At 38.9% G+C, this 24,689-nt stretch overlaps 2 protein-coding genes across 25 annotated transcripts in view; one reads left to right on the top strand and one right to left on the bottom strand.

The window, feature by feature from the left end:
- Positions 1-24,689, top strand: part of KRAS (KRAS proto-oncogene, GTPase) — a 53,977-nt gene that overhangs the window by 22,207 nt on the left and 7,081 nt on the right. For 8 of the 21 annotated variants that reach the window (XR_008573997.1, XR_008573998.1, XR_008574002.1 and 5 more), the window contains 8 exons: positions 10,483-10,564; positions 11,663-11,754; positions 12,998-13,099; positions 15,974-16,111; positions 18,058-18,204; positions 18,899-19,002; positions 20,450-20,729; positions 22,487-22,592. Coding sequence is in view for 16 of the 21 variants with exons in the window: in XM_054802668.1 (XP_054658643.1) it covers positions 10,483-10,564; positions 11,663-11,754; positions 12,998-13,099; positions 15,974-16,111; positions 18,058-18,204; positions 18,899-19,002; positions 20,450-20,729; positions 22,487-22,592 (1,051 nt within the window). In the remaining 5 variants the exon portion in view is untranslated. Of the gene's footprint in view, positions 1-947; positions 4,530-7,612; positions 7,693-8,795; positions 8,817-9,190; positions 9,327-10,482; positions 10,565-11,662; positions 11,755-12,997; positions 13,100-13,192; positions 13,387-15,973; positions 16,112-16,799; positions 17,595-18,057; positions 18,205-18,898; positions 19,654-20,449; positions 20,730-22,486; positions 22,593-24,689 lie in introns of those variants that run through there. The other 13 variants (XM_054802788.1, XM_054802769.1, XM_054802778.1 and 10 more) reach the window with 11 other exon arrangements.
- On the bottom strand, positions 4,407-7,547 carry ETFRF1 (electron transfer flavoprotein regulatory factor 1). Of its 4 annotated transcripts, XM_054802879.1 has the most exons (4): positions 7,490-7,530; positions 6,573-6,671; positions 6,250-6,468; positions 4,407-5,965 (listed from the first exon to the last, which is right to left on the bottom strand). In XM_054802879.1, the coding sequence occupies exons 2-3, from the start codon at positions 6,615-6,617 to the stop codon at positions 6,253-6,255; spliced, it is 261 nt and encodes an 86-aa protein (XP_054658854.1). In that variant the 5' UTR covers positions 6,618-6,671; positions 7,490-7,530; the 3' UTR covers positions 4,407-5,965; positions 6,250-6,252. The 4 variants fall into 4 exon arrangements, with proteins under 4 accessions (XP_054658854.1, XP_054658836.1, XP_054658863.1 ...); XM_054802861.1 differs by having other exon boundaries at positions 4,407-6,468; positions 7,490-7,547; XM_054802888.1 differs by having other exon boundaries at positions 4,407-6,468; positions 6,573-6,668; positions 7,488-7,510.

Below are 24,689 nucleotides of genomic sequence, written 5' to 3'. Positions count from 1 at the left end.
GGGATTGATTTGACTGATTTGCATATGTACAGATTTATAAAACCATGGTGTGATTATCAGTGTGCCTGAGAAATGACCTGAATATGTAGATTAATCATAACTATCTCTCTGGTATTGAATTCTTGCTACAGATACTTGTATTTACTTTTTAAAGCTGCATATAAATTATTAGGGCATAAACAAAGCTAACTAATTCTTCACAGCTTTATTCTGTGGTAACCATATACATAGTTATAGTCTAAATGTGTGGTACCTGCACTTTCTTTGAGGTGGGATAACATGTGCCCTCTTCGAGATGGAGAAGAGGGCAGTACATGAAATTACTTTCCCTACCGCATTAGTAATGTCCTTGGAGCTATGGAGTATCTGTGGTCAACCCCTGAGCAGTACCTCACCTGCAGGCTGCTGTAAGCCCAGTTTGGGGAACAGCTGAGAAAGAGGGCAGGCAGGTGCTAGCTGGTGGCAGCATCAAACCAGTTTGTTCGGGTAGTTGTTTCAGTGCTCCTTAGAACTCAGGAGAGGAACAGCCTGTAGCCAGGATTAATTCATTGTTCAAGCAATGGCAGCCCACTCCCCAAAGCTGCCCTCCTGCAGGCCCCTCTGCCCGTGCACAGTAATGCCGTCAGACATGTTCGTCTTACATGACAGGAGACAACTGTAGTTCCCATTCCATCTGAACATGTTTTTCCCAGCACGTACATCCCTTTCCAAGAAACAGGAAGGAGGACTGTTGCCCCACCAATTCCTCCAACCCACAGTCTACTCAAGGGGATGTTATAAAAGCCTCAGAAAGGAGAAGACGGTGTAACCTCTCCTGGCAGGCAGCAAAACAGACGGCTGATTGAGCACGCTTCACCTGATCAGGTCAGATGAAAACAGGCTGTACCTGAGCAGGCATGTAAGTCTCTTCATGTGATCTTAATGTGTGCGTGTATGTATCTTTTCAGGGTGTTGATGATGCCTTCTATACATTAGTTCGAGAAATCAGAAAACACAAAGAGAAGATGAGCAAAGATGGTAAAAAGAAGAAAAAGAAGACAAAGACAAAGTGTATAATTATGTAAATACAATTTATCCTTATTCTTAAGAAGTACTTAAGTAATTTTGTACATTACACTAAATTATTAGCATTTGTTTTAGCATTACTTTACTTTCTGCTTCATGATCCTGTTAGCTTTACCTGAATGCTTGTTTTAAATGACAGTGGAAACTTCATTCCTCTTAAAGTGCCAGTATTCTTTGACTGTTGGTTCTTGAACTAGCAATGCCTGTGAAAGAAAAAAAAAAAAAACAAAAAACACACAAAAACCTGAGAACTGTCTTAGGACTCTTTGGTGCATGCACAGTTGCTAACTTCCTATTTTTCTTACTGATTGTGAACTTCTGTTCTGTGTGCAAACCAAACAATGAAATGATGCTCTACACATTCTAACATCCCCTTTAATTTTTTGGTTTTTAAATCTGGTTGGGAAAAAGGACTAGTTAGCAAAAGAGACTTTCACTTCAGCCTTTCTTTTCTTTTAGACTGACTGCAATATAGAGAGACCAGAAGCCTTTATAGTCTTCCTGTAGATTTTGCTTCTAGGCATCTAGTCTTGTAGCATTTCAGATCAACTTTAATGAATGTAAAGATACTACTTTCACAAAAAGATTTTTCACTGCAATTTGTCACGGTCACTCCTTAAATACTCTATTTTTTCTATAAAAAAAGAAAAATTAAAAAAAGACAACAATGCACATCTGGCAATGGAAAAAGTAAAAGTTCTAATTAGGTTGATTTGCTATTGTTAATGCATTGCTTTAAGACTTTTACTAACTTTTTGTGTCTGAAGACCAAGGTGAAATCCTAGCTCTCCTGACCCCCAGTGGCAAACCTTTAAGTAGCTTTGCTCAGTAGGTACAGGATTTCACCCTCAGCGTCTCTAGGAAATACTAGAAAGCCTTAACAGATAAGTTGATTCAAATTCTTAGGTTAATTCATACATAGATCCAGAATTTACCATAAGAATTAAATCAGAATGAATACTAAATTATATAGCGAGTAAAACTGTTCTTTTTTTCCCCAAGAGTGGCATTAAATATTTCCAAATGCCGATTTTGTGCAAAATAGGGGAGGAATTTGAAATTCTAGTAACATCAGATGAGTGAATGAGTTGAATTTAGCTGCTTCATGCAAATAATTTGGAAATCCACTATGCCATAAAAATGGTGTGGAATTTGCACAAACCGTCAGCATAGAACATGGTTTCCAGAGTCAATGTTGTTTGTGTGATGTTCGTGAAGTACTAGTTTTGTTGCACAGATTAAATGGTTGGTGAGTGGCATTCCAGTGTCTAGACTGTCATGAAGCTAGACCAAGATTTTAATGTCGTCTTTCTCTGTGATTAAGTTCTCTTGTGATCTCTCTCCCCATCCCCCGCCTTTTTTTCCTGATTGGAATTAATGCAGAATTTTTGCAGAAGCTTTCATATTTGGTACTGCAGTAGTCTAGTTATTCTGCACTAAAGTAAGAGCCAGTAATTCCAGTGTTGCCAGTTCCTGTTGTCTTACTGTAAACGTTGCATTGTTTGATCGTTTCATTAGGGCCTGGGTTCCTGAAGGTGCACTTCTTCACAGCACCTAACTCAGCTGCAGAGTAAAATTTGAGAATGTGACTCTGGTGTACCCAAGAAAATAAAACACAAGACATTGAAATAGGATAGTTCAGGACACTGGAAAGTTTGGAACAGGGAATAGCAGCATTGCCCTAACCTAAGGCATACCTAAACAATGATGTGGAAATTTTTCACAGTCCAATTTTCATAGACCTGTGTAACTTGGACCATTTATATGATGTCAAAGGTGCAACTGCATGAGAAAAGTATTCTTTTGCTTCTACAAAAAAAACCCCACAGTGCCTCTCATAGGTGGAGAGCTGCAAAGCTGGCAGGGGATGTATACTGTCTGGATTGCTGCGTGTTCTTTAATTTCAATGTGGCTGAGAGAAATAATGCCTTTCCCTGCCTGCGCCCCCCCATTTCCCACCCTCCACCAAACCCAGATTCCCCCTCCCTTTCAGCTTCGATGTGAAATAAACTTTAGATTATGAAATATTCTGAAAAACAGTAATAGGAGAACCTAACGTTATCATAAGGACCAACAAGAATAAGAATAGATTCTTAATGTTGCAATGTCGCAAAACATAGCTTCCAAGGTAAAAACATTTTGGAGACAGTTATTTGCACATTTTTAGACACTCTTAATTATATATGAAGAACGTAGGAAAAGTGGATAGTATACCTTGAGCCAAATGGGAGTAATCTTAAGATTACTTGAAGATTTTTGGTAACTGAGTCACACTGCATGTAAAATTAGGGCTGGTCTAAAATTCTTATGTTAATTTAACTAAAAACTGTTTGGAGAGATTTAAGCTGCAATGTCTTAATCATCAAATGTGGATTTATATAGCTCTAATGTAAAACTATATATAAAATAGGGTTTTTTTCCCAGTAAATGTGGTCTGTAGCTACCAATCTAATTAAATTAGTACAAAATCTATTTAGCCCTTTTTTACTTTAAAAAAAAAAAAGGAAAAATACACATCCTTGCCACTGTTGTGCTGTTTTGTCTTAATACTTGTTGAGATTTGGTGAAGCATGTTGGATTGCAGCTTGCACAAGTTGATCTTCTAATTATTCCGTCTTTCCCTATTTGAAATGCTTTCAAAGAACATCCCTGGATGCTGTCTGTTCTGATAGCAACTACTAAATGAACATGTGAATCACTTACCACGTTACTACATTAAATTGCCATGTGTCAGGGAGTAACACCTTCTTACAGTAGCTTTATGTAACTCTGGTAAACAGCTTTATCATTGGTTTTCTCAAAACTGAAATTGAATTCCCTTGCCCAGTCTCATCACCCAAAAATTTTTGCTAACCTAACATTTCACTGTATAGATCTCGTTACAATAACGGAATCTCTGTAATGGGTAAATACTGTCACACAATCTTCCACTCTTGTCTGTACTATGAAGCAATACAATTATTACCTTCAAAGACCATCAAACTGTAAACAAATCATTTTGTCTCTAGTTTACATAAAGCTACATAGATGGTAAATCTTTCCTAACATTTCTTTATTCCACTGTCTTGTGTTTTCATGTTGAAAATACTTCTGCTTTTTCCTCTTGAGTGCCAACTTCTTACTAGAATGACTTCTTAATGTAATATGTTTACCTGGAATGTATTTTAACTATTTTTGTATAGTGTAAACGGAAACATGCACATTTTGTACATTGTGCTTTATTTGATGTGGAACATATGCAGTGTGATCCAGTTTTTCCATCATTTGGTTGCGTGACCTAGGAATGTTGGTCATACCAGACATTAAGTTAAAAAAAGAAAAAAAAAAAAAAAAGACCACTGTTTGTTTTAAAATTTTTAATGTTTTTAGGAGTACGTGCTGTGAGGTGATCTGGAATTTGTCATTTTTTTGTCAAACTGTACTGCTCCTATTTATTGTAATGTAATAAAAAATAGTTATTGTGAGTTTCTGTCCCAGTTTCCTTTTTCTCTCCAAGAATTTCAGCACCTCATGTCTGTAACAGAGCATCCCATGAATTGCATGTATCAGGCAGTTGTTCTCAGTTTATTTCTTGTACTTCTCGTTGCCCGTCACAAAGCTGTTGGTTTTGCCCGCTGGTGTTCGCTTCCTTGGGGAAGGGGTGCTGCCACACTTTGACAAAATGCTTTATCATACTCATCCATCTCCTCTGGTCCCTACCGCTTTTGCATTCCGTGGTCTGTGAGGAGCAGAGCTTTGCTTTGGGTGAGATCGTGCTTCTCGTTTCACTGGGGTGCGCTGCTTGGCCTGCACCGTCTGCAGTCATAGCCAGAGACCTTGTTTTCCTTAGTCTAATAGCAGACTTTGTGTGAATTAGTCTACAAACTTAAAATACTCTGAAGAGCCACTCTGTGTTCAGTCCCAGGTGCACATTTCTTCTATCAATCAAATGCCTTCCATCAACTTACAGAAAATATGAGAGACATTCTTTAGTACCGATTGTCTCCTATGGGGGGGAAAAAAGCGTGAAACTGCTGCTGTTCTATAACTTACACTCTGGCCCTTTGTTACCGTGTCTGGATCATCTTTTATCAGTTACTGAGAAGAGTTGGTTAAATTTTGTATACAGAGGTATTCCTTCAGAACAGGTTTAACTGCAACATACTGTAGAAGAGTTAGGTCGACGTGGAAGGACTGTTTTTTACATCAATGTGGTGCTACAAACCGAAGCACATCTATTTCATCACAAGGTAGCGTATGGTCTAATTTGCCTTAATTTTTTTTTTTATTCCACTCTGGAATTTACATGTGTAAGGACTGTTGCTATTGCCAATAGTTTTACTGCAGTAATTACTTGCCTGTATTTCAAAGATTATTTCTGTCCTATCTTCAGTAACATTTAGTTCTTTGGAGGAGGGGGGACCCAAAACATCGTACATGCAGAGCATCAGTTGTGGCACAAATTTGTCTTGTCTACAGCCAAGACAAGCCAAGGTCTACAGAGTTAGCCATGGAACAAACATCCACAGTCAAACTCCTCTTCCAGGGGAAAGGATCAAGTTCTACATTCCTGCTACAATAGTTAGACAACATCAGAAACAGTAGTAGCAGGAGTTGTCTTTAGGGTTTAAGTGCTTAAACCATGATTGTTCAAATTCACCCCTTTCCTGATGCCAAAATAAGACAGCAAGCAGCTCCGCCAGCCTGCTGACATGACTCCTGCACATTACACAGCTGTAGTTAAAAGCTTTAAGAATTTACTTTCCTCTTGACAAGGTGCTCATTTATGGTGGAAACGAATCATTCAACGTGGAAGACTTTCAAAACCAGATTAATCTTCTAAGTGACAAGTGTAGCACCTTGAGTCAGCATTCAATCACGCAGCTATCGGGCAATGTAAGAAGAGCTGTCTGTTCAACATCTGTATCAAAGTGAAACAGAACCAAATCACATTATCACTACTTCCTGCAAAATTCTTCTCATGCATGAGGATTTAGCTCAAGCAGGTCAAAAGTAGTTGAGAAAAAAATATTGCCCATAGAATACAACCCCCAAATCCCTCAGGCGAATATTTAAGGGGAAGCAAAGTCCTCATTTGTACTTCAGATGGATTGGAAAGATTTACATTTCATTTCTTCTGAGGTTACAACTCTTTTATTGTTTATTTTTATGGATTTGTATTGTTACATGCAAAGTCATTAATACCAGTTATTGATTGTCGTCACTGTAGTAGCGCTGTTTCAGAGCTCTGTATTTTCTGAGAAAGTACAAGGCCTCCAATTCTTTTATAACAAATTCTCCTCGTGCAATTAGTTGCTTAATTTTTTCAGGATCTTTCACATCTTTATTTTTTAGAAAAGCTGCTTTCAAACGGCTTCTAAAGTAGTCTGCTCCTTTGGGATACTCCCTTCCAAGGTACAGCAGCTTGAAGAAAAAAAAAAAAATTTTTTTTTTTTTTATAGCTTGAGTGCACAGTAAAAGGGTTTTGTCTGGTTAAGGAAAGTGCTCGTGGCATTTAAGACACTTACATTTTTGTATAGATTCAACACTTCACCTCTTAAAGAACTGGCCATTCTCACATTTCAGTGAACTCTTTATTCTTGTCTGATTATTTATTTTTTTTTTACCTGAAGAATAATCAGTTTGACATTAGCCTTCCACGGGAGTCAATAAATCCCAGCCTCATCCTCCAGAGGAATTACAGTTTCTAACCAGACTTCATCTTACTGTAGCCCTGTTTGCTCCAACTCCATTATTTTCTGGTTTTACTCTGTCTCCTCTGCTTCTGGCTTAATTTTTCTTTCTGTCTATAGTTTCTCATCTCCCGTTCCATCCGTCCTCACCTCAAACACAAACCAAGAAACCTCCCAACCCTTTCAACCGCCGCAGCGCTCGTCTGTCCGCACGCTCCTCATCGGCTGCTTTCCGAGTGCTCGCACTTCTCTGCCCGGCTGCTTCCCTCTCTGGGCTCTGCTACAGGAACATTTGTAGCTCCGTGCATATGTACATACAGTGGTAAATATATACAAAAAAATAAAACTGTAGGAATTCCTTTGCGTTCATAAATTTAGCTTTTTAAAAAATCGTTTCCGTGCACTACGAATTGAAGCCAGTGCATACTGGCAAAATGTAACGTAAAAAAAAAAAAAAAATATATATATATATAATGCGTTAGTAACGAAGTAAACCTATGTTTATTTTTGTAAATGAAAGCAACTGGAACCCAGCCCAGCTTCCCCAGACGGCGCTAGTGGGGAAGGGGCCGGGGCCCGTCTCCTCGGGCTGCCTCCTCCCCCTGCTTTGCCTACGAGTGCCAGTGCCCGTCGCCCTGCCCTGCCCGTCCCTCTCCCTCCGTCAGCCAGCCAGGCCCAGCCCGGCGCCCCCGCGCCCCCTCCCCGGCCGGGGCCCTCGGGGCAAGGGGAGAAGGAGAAGGTCAATATCTCACCAACTCCGCACCGTAATCCCCACTGGCGCCGCTTTACGGCAATGCCGTAACGTCAGGCACCGCCCTTCTCCCGGCCAGCTGGGGGCGGGCGGCAGACACGGCTGCGCCTAGGGGCGGGGCGCTGGGAGGAAGAACGCGATTGGTGGCGGCGAGCACGTGGGAAGAGGGGCTGGTCGCCTAGGCAACGCGGCGGCGCCGCCATGGTGAGCGCGGGGCGATTGGTAGCGTCTCGCCGTTACGGCGGTTTGTTGCCGGGGCTGCTGCTGCCGCCCGGTCCCGGTGACCGCGCTGCCGGCACCGGCCCTGAGGGGGCGGTCTGCTGGGGATGGCCGCGGAGCTGCACCTGCGCCCTTAGCTGCTGCTGCCGCTGCCTCCGCCGCTTCTGCGGGCGGGCGGGCGGCAGCGGCCTGTACCTGGGTGGTGGGCCCGGGCGGTTTCCTAGTGCGGGTGTAGCCGTAGGGCTTTGCGTTCCTGCAAGAGCAGCGGTAACGGGCGCCTTGAGACGCTGATGAGGTGGTGGGGTGGGTAAGGGTTGGGCTGAAGTATTCCGCGTGGGCTACCGGTATATGGAAAAGAAAGATTTAAGGCTTTGAAAAATCCTCTGAAGGGCAGACTCCTCTGCGGTCCCTTGCATGGCCTGTCTTGTCCTTCACCAGCCCTCAGGGCGCGTTCTCATGTGGGTAATTAATCACGCTGAAGTTATGTAAATCCACGCGGCAATATTTAGATATTGCACAGAAAAGGTAATTGTTTGGTAAATCAAATAAGGGATTTACTGTTGGATTTTTGGCTTTCTAGAACCTGTTTGTATTTCCTGTAGTCATTTGGAAAAGTATCCTAATTACATTTTTTCACGTTACGTGCAGTTTCCCCATGAGTAAGAAAAGACTCCAATGGTGTTCTAGGTCATCGCATGATGTAATTTAGTGTTATTAGGAGTAGCACACAGTATCAGTTGATCAGTTCAGAAAACATTTTTTTTTTACTAAATCATATCTCAAACTAAATTATGTATTTGTTGTACATTAACTTTTTAACAGTGGGAATAAGTAGATACACTTCTATAACCATAAGTGTAATCTAGCCTGATAAATTATGATGGTCTGGAGTCATGTGTTAGTGACTAATTTTCTGTAATATTAAAATTATTGTAATTATAATTTTTCAATAGTTAATCTCATCTAATTTTACAGAGTAGTTCTATTTTCTAATTATTCCTTAGTACTTGATACCCTGTTCTCTGATGCTCACTTTCCTTTTTCCCTCCCACCTCCATTCCCCTCCCCCCCCCCCCCCGATCTTCTAGGGTCCAAAAAAGAAAAAAAAGGTAGGTAGATGGAAATATGCTCTAGTTCACATACAGCATTTTGACCCTTGCAGTGTTTGTGTAGATAGTGTGCCAGCGCAATTCTGTTCTTTTGGAAATTAAATGAGTAAAATTACAAAGCGCTCCATACTGTAATTAAAGTAAGCATCAGTTACTTCTGGACTTAATGTCTGCAAAACATTATTTTTAAGAGGTTCTGTCATAATAAAGGTGTTGTGACACGTAACTGTATGCAAATGTGCTTTTTAAAAAGAAAAAGGTGGGGGGTTGTTTTTTTTAATCTGTATTTCTTCTGAGCCAGTTGGTCAGGCTCAATCAAATTTGAAAGAGGAACAGGCGTCTCCAGGAGACTCAGCTTACGTGCCTTTTGCCAGGAGGCCGGGTCGTGTTCCTGCAGAACTACTAGAGAGACGGTGGCAAGCACAGCCGCTGTGTGTTTTGCTTGGCAGCGGATGTCTGGGCAGAGAGCCAGTGTCCTGGCCCCGAGACACAGAGTGGACACAGATCATGGTGGGTAGGGGGACAACAGACAGAAGTCCAGGGGAAACTGGATTGCATAAATTCATGCCCGTGGATTATTCTTAATTCTGTGATAATGAAATTATTTACCCTTCCTCCAAAAAAGAACACATTCAAATTTATTCCTTGTGCATGTCAATTTTGTCAGTACTATGTTAAGTCGTAAGCATGTGAAAAGAAGTTGACTAAAAAGTGATTATAAGTAATTGAAACAAGCAGATTTTCCATTTTCACTGGAAGAAGAGTAATAAAAATACATTTTCGTTTTTTAACCAGAAGGAACTGATTTAGGAATCTTCCTTTTTGCTAGTGAGGAAAAAAGTGAGGGGCCAAATCTGAATCTTCAAATCCAAAGAGAATTATGCTTTCCACATCGTAGTTGTTCAAGTCTCTTGAAGACAATGTAGCCTCATGTGCACAGATTCGGTTATCAAAGTTTTATGTGTATCATCAGTGAGGAAACTATGAGTGCTATGAATTACAGGACAAAAAAATAAATGTTCTATTTTGGTTAATCTGTTACAGGACAGTACATTTTGCATGTTGCTTACCTTGGCTTTTATTTTTTTAAAAGGTGTACCCAGGCTGCAAAGAATTGGTGAGGAAGATAATTTTTGAGAAACCCACGTTTAAAATATAGTTATTGTAGGATTAACCTAGAGGTTGAACAGTTAACTGCTTTGAGTTGCATTTAGGATTTTATGACAGTAAAGAGAACTCTTTGTTTGCTATCTTGTGAATTAGACTTCTAAATGCCAGACTTGCCTATATCCCAAAATACATTTCTGAATATTTCCCAAAACGTTTGAAGTTGTAATATCCACTTTATTAATAGATCTGCCTGTTATTCAATTTCCACATTAAAACAAGAGATTTTAATATTCCCCTAGTGTGGCCATGTTCAGGAGCATCTAGCATAGACTAATATATTAATCGTAAGAGCATATATTGCATCATGAAACTGAGAAGAAAATTGAGTCAAGGATGTAGATTGCTATTCTGGAGGCTTCATTAACTGTGTAGGGAGCCTAAAATCTTAATTCAGGGATCAGATTAGAAGGGCGAAGTTATAGAGGGCGAATACCTCCCAAAATGTATTAAACTAATATTGACATTTGTTTTCTTTTAATTTATTGCAAACATTAAGTCCGGTGGCAAAAAGAAAGTGAGCAAAACTGAACAACTGAGATTACAGAAAGAAGAAGAAGAAAGGAGGCTGAAAGAGGAAGGTATTGTGCAATTCATTTACAGGGAATGTGATGGCACAAATCACGTATTTTAATTAAATGGACAGAAAGTAATCTCCTAAACGATGTGTGTACTGATATGTATCACAAACACAGGTGATCCATCCTTCTTTCCTTGTGTGGGCCAAATTCTGTGTTACTTGTTACCACCTCCCACATCTCACTTTCCTGTTAGAGCTATACTCTTTTCTGTAGTTATTTCTACTGTGATTAGGAACTTGGGAAGGAGGATGGCTGGAAGAATTAGATATTTTTTTTTTCTTTTCTCTTTTACCATTACCTTTTGAAATATTCTCAGCAAGTTAGAAAACCACAAAACATTGCATTTCTTTTTTTTTTTTTTCCCTCCGTCTCCTCTCAAGCCTAGTTATCAATAGTCAAGAGAAATTCTCTGAAAAGGACTTTTCCCAGAGAAAGCCCATGGAAGTATTCTGTTGGCAGGGGGCTAGCTGGTGTTGTGAAGGAGTAAGCAGTTAAGGTGACTACAAACTTGCATAGATTAAAGTGTAGTTTGCTTGGGCTTCTTCTGTCTCTACTGAGTGACTGATTCTCCACCCACTTCTTCAAGATCTTTCTGTTGTGTGTCACTGTATCACTTAAAATGAAATCCCCGTTGTGTGACTTACCTGTCCTCACCACCTGAATGTGTCTGCTTCCGGAGTTCAGTATCACAACCCGATTCCCCTGTCTGAACATCAGATCTACCTCTTCTACTTCCCTGTCTGCTAGTAATCCAGCCTGGTGGGGGCCTGGGTATGCTATGACTGCTAGTAATAGTAAGTGACTACTAATCACTAGTAACCTTTGTGGATGGTTTCTGAGGGGAAAAAGAGGGCTTGCTGATCCTTGTCTCCAGTTGTATTGTCACAGGCTGGCAGGAGTAGCGCCATAGGTAGTGTGTTTTAGTGCTATGATTCAAATTAATTTGGCTCATTTGGAAGATTTCTGCGCAATATAAGATACACATTTGTGCTGCTCGTTATTATGGTTCTTTTGTCATTACAGCTAATAACAAAATAATTTGTCTGCGTTTATTAAGCAAAATATAATTGTGCTCTTGATATATTTCCCAATCTTCAGAGGAAGCCAAGCTTCAAGCTCAACAAGAAGCAGCAGCAAGACTTGAAAAGGAGAGAATTGAACAGGAGCAGATGGAAAAGCTTAAGGCAAAAGTTAGTTTGTACTCACTGAAAAAATCTAATCCTATTTCTAAACTTGTGACAAGGTCTGTAAAACATTACTAATTTAGTGTGGGAATAGAAATTAATTTCCTTATGTCCTTAGTGTTGGGAACAATATAGAGGAAATTTTCTAGTATCACTAGATTAATTTTAATCATGCAATATCTGTTCAGGCCACTGAAAGGTTCTCTTATATAAGATCCGACGAGTTGAGAAAGTAGTGAGCTGGGTTAGTAATAAAACATAATGCATGGGAAACCAAGGGAAATGGTGCTGATTTTTTTTCTTTTCTTTTTTTTTTTTCCTATAGTATTCTTTCACTAAGCAAATGTTTGGCTTAGTGTTGCTTTGATTCAGAAAAATTCCCTGAGACAAGATAGTCTTGCCTGGTTTTGATACATAAAGCTGCTGTGGTTAAATACTTTAACTTTTGCGATATGTGATACTCCATTTTGAATAAATACCTCTATCCCCCTCCCCATTTCTACTATACTTTCAATTGGATGTATTTTTTGTGTTCCCCATAATAACATTTGGTACAGCTCTGGCAAGAAAATTTTGGTATAAATTCTGTAAGTGGTTATATGTTAGGGTAGATACATTGATTTGTGTGTCTGCACGTATATATATGTGTGTGTATTAGAATATGTATATTTATTTTTCTGAGAAGACTGGAATTCAGAAAAAAACCTGATTAGTAATATCTAATTTTTTTTTGTGTTTTCAAAAAAAAAATATTTACTGCAATTTTTTAAATTTTTTTTTTCCCAGAAAAGTCACTCTTGCCTGTGCCTTTTGTCCTTCACAGAATATTTTTTTCCCCTGGGGAGAAAAGGAATTTAAAATAATAGAAATTATAAGGAAAAAAATAAAATAATCTTGCACACATTTTTCCAACACATGCTTACATTTTTTTAGCAGCTCTCATTAGAGCTAGTTCCAGGGTGATGATATAGAAACTGTTCAAGTGAGAGGTTAACAATCATATGACACTTTATGTTTATCATATGGCTCAGCAACTAATGTGATGACAATAACATATTGCTAACTACTGCAATCTTCTCAATTAAACATTTCTTAAAAAAGCAAATTATCAGTGTTTGGATTTGTTTAAATGATAACTCATTCCAATATCCCAAATTTTTTTCTTTGATATAAAATAATTGTAAGAAGTAAACCAAATAGTTTAACTTGTCTGAGATATTTATTTATTTATTTATTTATTTATTAACAGGATCAGGAACGAAGGGAGTCTGAACTAGCAGAACTTCATTCACTGGAACAGAAGTTTTTGTCTGCACAGCAGTGGAAAACGGATTATAGAGCATATGCGAAGGTAAGCTTTTTTGTTGTAGAAGTTCGACAATGAAGAGACTTTAGGCTGTGTCTCCATTTACAGGATCCAGGAGTTTCCATTTCTTGAATTTAGGTGTGTGCTATGACAGCTTTTCAAGTTCCATCTCAAGGTAGTAACCGGCCATCCTCACTCTGCTCTATCTTCTATACTTTGGCATACACGGAAAATAAAACATGGGCAAAGAGGAACCTGTCTGGGGGATCGAAGTATGAGGGCCCCACAGCTTACCCCAGCAGTCAAGAGGAATTGTAATTTCAGATGTTCTGGTATTTGTCCTTCCTTTTCTATTTGTTTAATTCATTCTACTTGTAAACATTCCACAAAAAAGCTCTACCAAGCCTTAAAAATATTTTTGTAGAATTTGAGACAATTGTTCCAGTGGTTTCTGGATATCACAGGTCATCATTCGGAGAGAGGTTGGCCAAAACTTTGAAGGATATGGCACAACTCTGGGTCAGATATCAGGGCTGAAAATACATGAAAATGCAGCTAAGAGTTAATGTCTGCAATTTAGGGTGACATACATGGTGGTTGAATAATCACCCACTAGTACTATATGCCTGTAAAGTTAAATTTTAAATAGTAAGGGATGGAAATACCCTAGTAGAACATTTCACTTTTGTGAATCCATCTTGCAGAAACATCGTTCAGTAACGGTCTGATAAGAGATTTGGTCAGTTTGGTTCCAGGTGAGGTTAAATAGACTTGCGGACACAAGGATTTTCTCTTTGTCTTGTATATCGCTTAATCCATTACAAAGCCTCTGCGGAACAAATTTAGAATCATAGGATAAATCACATTAGAAGGGACTTCTGAAATTCATACAGTTTGACCTCCTGCACAAAGCAGGGCAAACTCTGAAGTTACATCAAGGTGCTCAGTTGTGTTTTAAAATTTCTAAGGCTGGGGATAGCACAGTGTCTCTGGGTAGCCCTTTTGACTGCTTTATTACTCTCATTGTAACAATTCTTCTTCAAATGCTATTGGCATTTCCCCTGTTACAGCTTGTGATGGTTGCCTGGTTGTCATGGCACCTCATCCCTGTGCACCTCTGAGGAAAGTTTGCCTCTGGCTTCTCTATAACCCCTCTTTAGGTACCAGTAGATTGCAATTAGCTCCTCTCCAGACTAACAAAGCTTGGTTTTTCCTCATGTGTCATTTTACCCAGTAGCCTAAGCCTCTTAATGTCCCTCCTCTGGACTCTCCAGTTTACCACTCTTTCTCTTGTACCATGGGACCCAAAACTGGATACAGCGTTCCAGATGTGGCTGCGGGAGCCCTGCAGAGGGAACAGTCAGTCCTGGGCGTGCTGGTTATGCTCTTCCAGGGTGCCCTTAGCATTGGTTGCCACAAGGGTGCAGCACGATAACTTCACAGTTAGGTCTTGACATCTTTGGATGATTTTTATTTTTTTCAGTTGATAACAAGCTCTGACTTTATTATCCTTGTGAACAAGAGAATCTGTCAGTCATTTTGAAAGGGGACAGTTGTTGTGTATGGATGGTTCTGAAGACTATTTCTCAGAAGGAGAAACATAAGAATCTATTTGTTTTGAAAAGCAATGGCAAAGTAAAACTATTATTCTAAAAATAAATCTTCAGATAAAATGCTGGTAGATTATGGGAAATACCAGAGTTTGTACTAGTCTGCTGTTATGAATATTGAGGGCAAAAGAAATACATATTACCAAATGCTGAGTTTCCATGTCCCTTTCTGAACAATTTCAATGCAGATTAACAGATACGCTTACAAATGTTCATCAAATTTATCCTTTTTCTTAAAAGAACAAGTGCTGTTATTCTCAGGGATGTGCTTTCCTGATGATGAAACTGAAGCTCTCTTTTAAGTGCAAAGATGTACAAAAAAAGAAATCAGATGTTTTAATTACTGAAGACTGATCAATCTTTTATACAGGAGCTTCCAGAGCACTCACCTATTATTGCTTTTTTTGAAGTCAGTGTAAATGGTTCTGGAAGTGGTTGGGAATGCAATTATACAAGCGCTTTTGCTTTAAAAGAGACATTTTATGTTGTAATGCAATCTTCAGTAACATTGCGTTATTAATCTTCACAGTATACAGGGAGGCAAGGTTTCCTTAATACCTTACTATATGGATAAAAAAAAATTACATTATAGTTGTAAGGTGATCCTATGAGCCAATGTTAGGCTTGTGTATAGAGTTAAGTGGGTTTGGCCTGTCATCGTTGATTATTATTTCTGCCCCCCCCCCCCCAAGAATGACCAGTAATTGATTTGAAAATAACATTATTATAAAAAAAATAAACACTCAATCCTTTTCACATTCCCACCAGAGGTTTCTGTAACAGCTGAATTGGTGCTGGTAAGGACGAAGAAATCTCCTTTAGAGGCAGAGAAAGGAAGAATAAACTTGTTGGAGTAGAAGGCTCTGGAGCAGCTTTATTGCCAGTGTAGGAATTTTCAGTTTTGTTGGCAGTATCTGGTCTGAGAACCATCTGCCTCTTCCACCTGCACCGGTTCCTCATTTATGTTCTCAGTCATTTATTCTTTGAGCCCCACATTTGTGTCAGGTACTGAATTCATTGCTTTTTGTAGAGGTGCAAGCTCTACCTAGCAGAACGGAAACCGCTGATAAAGGAGTAAGCATAAACAGCAAATGTTAGGTGGGCAGGAGTATCTTAACACATTAATACCAAAGTAAACCATTTTTTCTGGCACAATGATAAACCAGATGCCATTACATTCCTGTTGAGATGCAGGTGTGAATGTATCACTATCGTATATTTGTCTTTTAGAATCCTTGTTTTTCTTGCAATAATGATATTCATTTGCACCACATGCCCATATCTACTTTATTTTGAACATTTTCTGTAGTGGGAGCATTACCTCAGCTGTGATGGAAGTCCTGACCCAACTGTACTGCAGGAAATAAATACTTTCATGAGCTTATGGCGTGAAGATCAAAATGAGGACATTCGACTTGTGGTGGAGAAGGGAGAACAGGTGCTAAATGTAAGTGTTAAAATGGTATTTTTCAGTTTAAGCTTACCAGAACATATCTTAACAGCCCCCTCCCCCTCCTCCTTCCATTTTTTCTTTTTTTTTTTTTTTTTGGTGGCCAAATGACTGGAAGTTGCTATAGCCTTCAAACCCCAGAAGTTTTTCTTCAGTTTTTACATTTCTTTAATTACTGATTTATTGTTAACTCTAAAGGAGATGACTATTGACTTTAAATATGCGGTGCATTTGAGGGATTGGTGTGCAATGTTTCTACATGGAGCTGTAGTGTTCCAACATCCGTCTTCCCAGCTGTGTCCACTTCAGACAGTCTTGAGCCAGAACATACAAGCTCATGTCATACACAGATGCTTCAGTGGCCAGCAGCCTCACTGTGTAACACTTAACAGCCAGTTAAGAGCAGGTTTCCCAAAATGCAAGCCACCAACCATTGATGGTTTGTGAGGCAATCGTAAGCAATTTGTGGCTGCTCCTTAAATGGAGGGTTTTATTTTAATTTATGCTAACTTTATAGTGTTTTTCAGAAAGTTAAACGGGGTCTTCCAGAAATTGGGGGGGCAAGTCGCATGCATGATGTGACTTTCATTGGGCTGGTTTGGTTCTGAGCGTTAGATTTGCTATCTTGTCATGCTTGCTGGGTCCTGCAATTTTCACCTCTCACATACGCCTTTTTCTGACCCAGCGGGGAAAGTGCCGGTCCTTTCTGAGCATTTCAACAGAGAACTCTCACCTTTCTCTTCTGCGCTGTGACCCAAGCAAAAAGCCTGGCAATTGCCCGCTTCCGTTCCTTCTCGCCACTCTTCCTCCTGCTGTCACGTCTTTCCCACACACACACGCTTCCTCCCCTGCTGTATGTTTCTCATCCGACACCGAAGCAGGTACAGCTACTTTGGGCCCTGTACATGCATACTACCTTGTGCTGTGTGCTCAGTAGAGTATTACGTGATACTGGAAGACAGGCGTTTTTCTTTTGCCCCCACTGGAAATGCAAGGTGATGTCAAAAAGATTGTCTGTCTGCTCTGGGTGTAAAATACCTGAGCATTACTTTCCTGTTCTACATGTTTTTAGAGGAAACTGTTAAACACTGAACTGTGCGATCATGGAGATCAGGAGTTCAGAGTTGACAGGGACCACCTCACTGTCAAGGTAGACCATGTTAAAGGTGCAATATAAAAAAGACAGGAGTAGTTGCAATTCTGCCGCTGCTTTGCCACACCTCTAATGAGCACCAGCCCTGCGATTCCATAGGCTGAGAGGGAGAAGAGTTTGGCAAGTCTGGAAGGGCAGCATAACCTATAATCTGATCCTCCCTTCGTTTCAGTGCTGCAGGTCACTTTGGCCAGCTAGGAATTTTTTAGTTCTGTACAAGCATTTAGATGTTAAGATATTAGCGTGTAGTGGAAGACAACAATGTTATGGCAGAGTTCCAAACTTCATGCTAAGGATTTTTCTGAGAATTAAAGTGTAATTGCTCTATGTCTTTCTGGTTTGTTTTTTTTTGGTTTTTTTTTAAGATGACATAGTTGTGATTATTACTATAAAAAAATATGGTTCCAAAATAAAGCTGTAAACTCTTCATTTAAAACTAATTTTTGACCAAAAGGTTTCTTTGTATGACCAATCTAGTTCCATAAATGATCTGTTTCATAAGCTAAGATTTCACAGCCCGCAGGCTAAGGAATGAAGGAATTGGACTAGAGGAATGAAGGATGGCAGACTTGACCCTGGAATTTCCAGCACTTTGCATGGTTGACTGTCTATCGGACAATGCTGGCTTAGCACAATTTCTAGAGATATAATAGAAAAAGATTGTTTCTGCGACTAAGATATGTTTAGGTACAAAGGAAGCAAGTTGGCCTCCTTTTTTATCACAGAACACACAGTATATTAATGGTGGTGTCAAAACAGAGATATTTTTCCCACATATAATGTCTTCTAGTTAATGGAGAAGTTGCAGTTTCTTTTACTGGACACACCACCAAATGAGCTAACAGAAAAAGAAACAGTCCAGTACCAGGAATCTATTCTGGAATTGCAGAATCTGCTTCATCAGAAGTACAATGGAGCTACTGAGCACCTGCTTAAAGTAAGATTTACTACTTTGAAGTTGTAGTATGTGCAATGCACGTGATGGTGGCTTTTGTTTGTTCTTAAATTGTCACAGAGATTAGTATCTGAGTTTCCAGATTTAGCATTTGATTTTCCATGTATAGGTAGTGATCTTGCTTGCTATTTTAAGTATATTAATCATATATGTAAGTATGTTTAGCAAAAGAATATTGCTAGAGGAAATAAAATCAGGAAAAGGAGTAAAGGAAATAGCGAACCAGTTGTGTGTTCACTATCAAAACCCTCTGCAAATTAAAACATGTTAAATTCTTGATTGCCTTTACTGAGTTTAGGATTAAACTCCCAATGTAATTATTGTTTCACAAGTTTGATGATATTGACAAAATTATAAAATAACCTGTGTGGTGATGGTAGGATAGGAGTGCTTTATTGCTCGGTAAGTCTTTTTTTTTTTTAAAACTTGTCCTGAGAAGTGTTTTTGAGGGTAAATGACTAAGGGAGATATAGGAAGTACCCTTGAAGGGGTAATGTAAGATCCCATAACAAAGAAATTTGAGTTTATAACTGTCATGTTTTAGTACATAAATACTACATACTTGAACTTGTATTTTTATTCCTATGTGTCTTTTTTTATTCAAGTGTAAATGTTAGTAAATCAAAGTGATTTAACTAAGAAGAAAACATGATTTAATTGGCTTTTTACTTTGTAGACAGCTAATATGTATGAAGATTCTGAAACCGGAAATATGCAGGCAGTCATAAAGGATAAAAATGTTACTTTCTGTATTTGGGCCAATCTGAAGAAGAAAGTAAGGTACAGCATACTGAAATCCTTAATTTGCAATGAGGCCTGGCCTGGTCTACCTGAGTCAAGTAAACACCAAGAACCAGTTTCTCATGATCTTTTTTCATGTCAAATAGCATTCGTTCTACAGACTCCCAACTGATGGATTTCATACCACCTTGTTGCTAAGGAAGGTACTGGTTACATCAGAGTTTTTATTAAAGAAACAGGAGTGTTTTATATATGTATCAACATAGAAAAAAAATATATAAATAGTTTCAGTTTTTAAATGCTAGAGTAGAACCCTGTTACTGCCAGAACAATGTTTAAAGGAAAACAATAAAACTCATGCGGAGAACTGAAATTCCTCTGGAAGTAATGTTTTGTGCTGATGCATTAAATAGTTTCTAAGCTGTTACAGTTGCTTGCAAAGTGGTGAACGATGCTTTGTGCTCAGTTCTCTGTTAGATAAAAAAGATTCTAGAGCCTGGGATGTAAATATCCTCCATAGTGGGTTCTGAATCGAAGATGGTTTTTTTTATTAGATTACCGTTTAACTGATATATTTTTCAAAACAAGGTTTTTGAGCGGAATTCCTACTCCCACTCTGCAAACATGAGGAATAAATTGGTAAAAGGACTTTGTCTTGACTAAGGACCCGTTGCTGTAAGCTTTGCTGAGGTAACTAGAAGGCTGGATGCTGAGCCATGTCAGACTGACCTGCAGGAGGAGCCCGTTGGCTTAGTGTTAGTTGGTCAGCTTAGAGATGCACTTAACGTTTTCAACCAAGAATTAAAAAAATAAATGTTTCTTTACTAGAAGATTTTTTAGAACTTGTGACCAGCTGATCTTATCCAAAAATAAGTATTATTTGAATTGTTCTGGCTTTGGTTGGGCAGGAATTGTAATGAACAAGAAACTTCCGTATGTGATGAAAGATCCCAAGTTCACAAATTAGGTACTTGATTTGATGCAAGTTGGCCTCCTGTGCCTGCTCTTAGCCTGTTCCCTACGCTGTCACAAGGATCGGTGGATTATCAAAATTACCTTTACATCTGTGCATCTCTCTAGATTTTACATGGAAGATGCTGAGACTGATGTAACACAAACAGCTGGTGACTTCACCTATGTAGGATTTGCCCATAAATTAGTCACTTTTACCAGGAATGTACTGTGTAGAAGAGCTGTCGTCTGATTCTGCTTCATTGTCATCTTACGAGGACCGTTATTTTTGCAGCTCTTGATCCCCTTAACGCAGTTACAGTTTTTCTGGAGGGGCTTACAGACAGCTGTCTGTACAAGACAGGAGGCATATCATGGTATCACACTCTGTTTCTTAGACTGTGCCATGCAACAAAAGAGAATTTAGGTGACTCTTAGTGTAGAACATCAATTTGAATACTTATGAAGAAATATAAAAGCAAGCACTGCCAATCTCACTAGGCAATGTTATTTTTTTTTTAACTGTTATTTACAGGTTCAAAAATCACGTGTTTTGTGATGCACAGCATGGATTTCAGCTTCCAAAGTCACTGGCTGTGAGCAGTGTCGCAGTTCGCATATTGCATACATGTTATGATCATGTATCTCCACTTTGGCTGCAGTGTCAGAGCGTGCCAAAATTGGAAGCCTTAGATAGCAAAGAGTTAACTCAGCATTCAAAAGACAATGTAGAAGAACTAGAAGAGGAGGAAAAGCAAGTCAGCGAAGAGCCTGGCATGCCTGCTGAAGAAGAAATGTGTTCTGATGGGAGAAAGGTAGGTTAAAAAAAAAAAAAATCTCACCAAAGGATAGTCTACGTTGCTATTGCTACTCGAAGACCAGTCGCGGTGTAACAGCTTCTTAATCTAGCCAGAGAGCCAGGTTCTTAGACGTTTTCTAGAAGAAGGCAACTTAATACAGTGCCATAGACCCTCTCAAGAGAGTGGAAAGATGAATGACCAAAGATCATTGTACAAAAGGTAGGAAAGGATGTTTGGACAGGATGTGGTAGTTGCTGTGTGGTTGACAGGCATTGAGTTGGCATTTGGTTGGCAGTTTAAGAGTAGGATCCAGCTATGAGGAGTGTTAGGAGCCATTGTAAGATATTTCCATAAATGTGTGATGTATGTTCTGCTTCTGGGAAGCTGGCAGCCCCATGAAATCACTGCAGGAATCCAGTATTAGGAAAATTTGCAGGGTGCGGAGTAGGATTCAGTTCAGCAGGTCTTGGTTGTGCAGTTACGTAGTGTCTGAGTGTCTGCGTGCGGAAGCTGTGCCAGGAGAGGGCTTTCCCAACACCCGTGCTGTTTGCTGGAGTCCCTTCATCAATAACTCCGCAAGGGAGTATGGTGGCTTTGGGAGTTGTGGAGGTTGCTTGGGTTTGTATTCTTGTTTCTGGGTTTGGGGTTTTCACTTTGGGTATCATCTGCAACCTGCAGATAAATGACTTGGGTTCGCTATCTAAAATTTCTGCACTAGTAACCATCATGTTTGATGCTGCCTTAATACATTTGGAGCAACAGTCTTTGCTTTTTGCTTTTCAGCCCCTGACACCTCAGTGCCTGAAATCCCATTTTTTCTTAGTTCCTTTTTTCTTTCTGCATGACAAATCTTGTCTTTTGGTGGTTTTCACCTACATTTTTCATGACTTTCTTCAAGCTCCTCATTTCATTCTTTTTCTTTTACAGGTCTTACTCTTTTTCTCTCTGTCCAGTTTTGTGAATTTTCCTGTTCCATCTGAAGACTCCATTTCTCTCAGCTCCTGCAGTCTCTCCTGCTGTCTGCCTCGAGTTCCCCCACATTTATGTGCGTAAACACTTCTTGCCCCTCACCTTCTGTCCTCTTTCAGGAGGTGTGTGTTCTTCCCATGCACAGGAGGTGCTTGTGCCTCCAAACGGACAGCTCGTACACTGAACTGCTGTTTGTCTGCCACTTCCAGAGGAGTCTGCTCTGACAGGGGTGAATTTGTATGTGGGTTGGAAATTTGGCTGGACATCTAGGGTAATGTTTTGAAAACAGAAAACAGTGTGAGAAGGGGAATAAATATCACGGGCAGGGCACAGGCTATGACTGCAAGTGGGGGGGTCTGGCAGGGTTTCAGTATGGCTTTGGATTCAATGGTGGCTTAAGTTTTCTTTGTGTCACTCTTCTAGCTGTAAAGTCAGAATAAACATAATTTTTGAGTGCATGCACTGCTAAAAGGGCAAAGTGCTCGTATGGTACTTGAGGAGCTCAAGATGGAATTTGCTGCGGAAATGAAGTAATTGGTTTATGTTATCTCTATTTGTATAGCTGGTTATAAAGTCTAAGAGCACTTTTAATCAAAGCTATTTTTGCTAGCTAGGTAGAAATTATTTCTCCTAAAACCTTGACACTGTAGCAAGATCAGCACACGTGTTGCTGGAGGAGTGGGACTGTACGCTGTCTCCTTGGGCCTCCTTGAAGGAGGTGGTACTCTTTTTGTCTTTCTTTTTTTTTTTTTAATTGTGTCTGTCTCTGACTAATGAAAAAATGTCTTTTGCTTTTTATATAGACTGATATCTCATCCAAAGAGCAGAGCAATAGCATAGCTGATATAAATGAGACGATAAAGGAGGAAATTGAGAAGAAATCAGAAATCTTGGACATACCATCACAAGGTATTTGGTTAGTTTTTATGTGCAGCATTACAAAAGTACTTATTCTAAATATTTTATTTTATATATGGAAATATTGTGATGTCTATCTCTGTGTGAATGGAACAAAGTTTATAAATACATTGATGTTTTGATAACACTTGACTTTTGTTGACATTTCTATTAATGATTGTTAAATGCAGGGAGAAAATAGGACAGATAGGAAACTGCATTTTGTCCCCACACTTATTTTAATCAATGTATTTATTGTTCATGTTCCTGTACATATTTATTATGTTTGTGTACATTTGTGTATTATTATGCATATCTTTATGGGTAAGAGAGGCAATCTGTATGAATCTGCCAGGCTGGCTGGTGAGTTTGACTTCCTCAGAAAAAAAATTATTCAAATGCATATAATGGTAGGCACTCAGGCAGTGTGGGTGTTATTGAATGTTACTTAAATGTGTATTTGAAGCAAGATAACTTCTGATATATTTTGCTAAGAGAGGGCCTGCACCTAGGACCTAAACCTGTTTATCTGTCCCACAGAAGTTAAGTTATCAATTTCTTCAGTGTTGTGGTGTCCTTTGGTTTAAAAAGAGTGAGTTTTCGTTTAATACTGTCTTAAATAAAATGACCAGGAACTGTTCAGCATAGTTCAGCTGAACTGTATAGACTTCTCCTTGTTTAAAAAAAAAACAAAACAACCCCAAAAACTTTCTGCTGAGCACAGTCCAAGCAATCAGTTATCAGACTAGACCCTAAAGACCATCTAAACAAAGCAGTTTGCAAGAGAACTTATTCTTCCAAATGAAGCCCTTGCTATTTTCTTTCTGTAAGGCTTTGAAAATCCTTACATAGCATGAGGTAAAATGTATGTGTCCAGAAATGTACTAATTATACCTGAACACCTTCAAACTTATTTATCTTCTTTAATGAGAGAAAACCTACGCTTTTGTTGGTGTACTAATGATTTGCCAACCCATTCAACAACCACTTTTTAGAATAGAGTTTGAAAGAACCACAAATTCAGTGAAAATGGGCAGCTGGGTAGAAGAGAGGAAAACTAGGCATGCAGCAACATGGAAAACAGTGAGAACTACAGCCGGTTGGTTCTTCTCTGGATTTAACTTTGTTGTACCAGTATTAGGAAGTTAAGTTAATTTAGTTTGAGAGAATGAATAGTTTTGTTAAGAAGACGCACATTTTTCTATTATTCTAAAAAGTTAAAGAGCAAGCTACCACTGTGGCTGGTAGTAAAATGATTCTTACTTCCTATAAAGTTTTTGCTTGGAATAACTGCAAAAGGATGTTATGTTGTTGTTTGAATACAGTAGAATAAAAGCTTTGCATAATGCAACTAAATCTGACATTATAAAATTAATACCACTTTTGCTTGTTTTTTAAAAAGCTTGAAGACAGACTATATGGATATTTGTCATTTTATAAGATTATCTCACTCTCTAAAAGCATATTTTTGTAACACTTACAGTAGCTGATCTTACATTATTGAACACTTTTTCTTGATCCCTGTCAAAAGTAATGTCCTTCCTCCTTCTGTAACATCTGGTGCAATGTTTCATGCAATTATATTTTTTTTTAAATATATATTGCTAGGCATTTTTGTCTATGGCATTTATGCCTTCTAATAATATTTTCCAATTAATTAAAACTTAAATTTATACATATAATACATAATTGCACATATAAAAATATGAATTATCTTTGTTATCTGAAAATTTTGTTTCACATGTTAAAATCCCTCCTTCATAAATAGCATTTGTATTTCATTTTCAGCATGTGACATGTAGTTGGCTTATACCTTTTTATTTAAGCCTCATTTCTTTTCACACCAATGCAATCTTACCAAACCCATCCAGAATTTACTGTATTGTATACTTGTGAAATTCTTCTGTGATTAATGATGTGACTCTTCTGGTCAGTAAAACCTTATTTGAACATTTTCAATTGACTACAGAGAGCAGAGATTAGTATCTGTTAAAAAAGCTCAGTACCAAAACAAGAAAGTGCTTTGCTTTGTCCAGCTGTCTGTCTTTCCCTACATTTCAATTAATTGTTAAAAGCTTTGGGGAACACCAGTAGATGGTGTTGAAATGC

This window comes from Grus americana, chromosome 1 (assembly GCF_028858705.1).
Source record: "Grus americana isolate bGruAme1 chromosome 1, bGruAme1.mat, whole genome shotgun sequence".
Lineage (NCBI taxonomy): Eukaryota > Metazoa > Chordata > Aves > Gruiformes > Gruidae > Grus > Grus americana.
The sequence above is the reverse complement of the archived record's forward strand: the minus strand, read 5'-3'. Positions and strand labels throughout refer to the sequence as shown.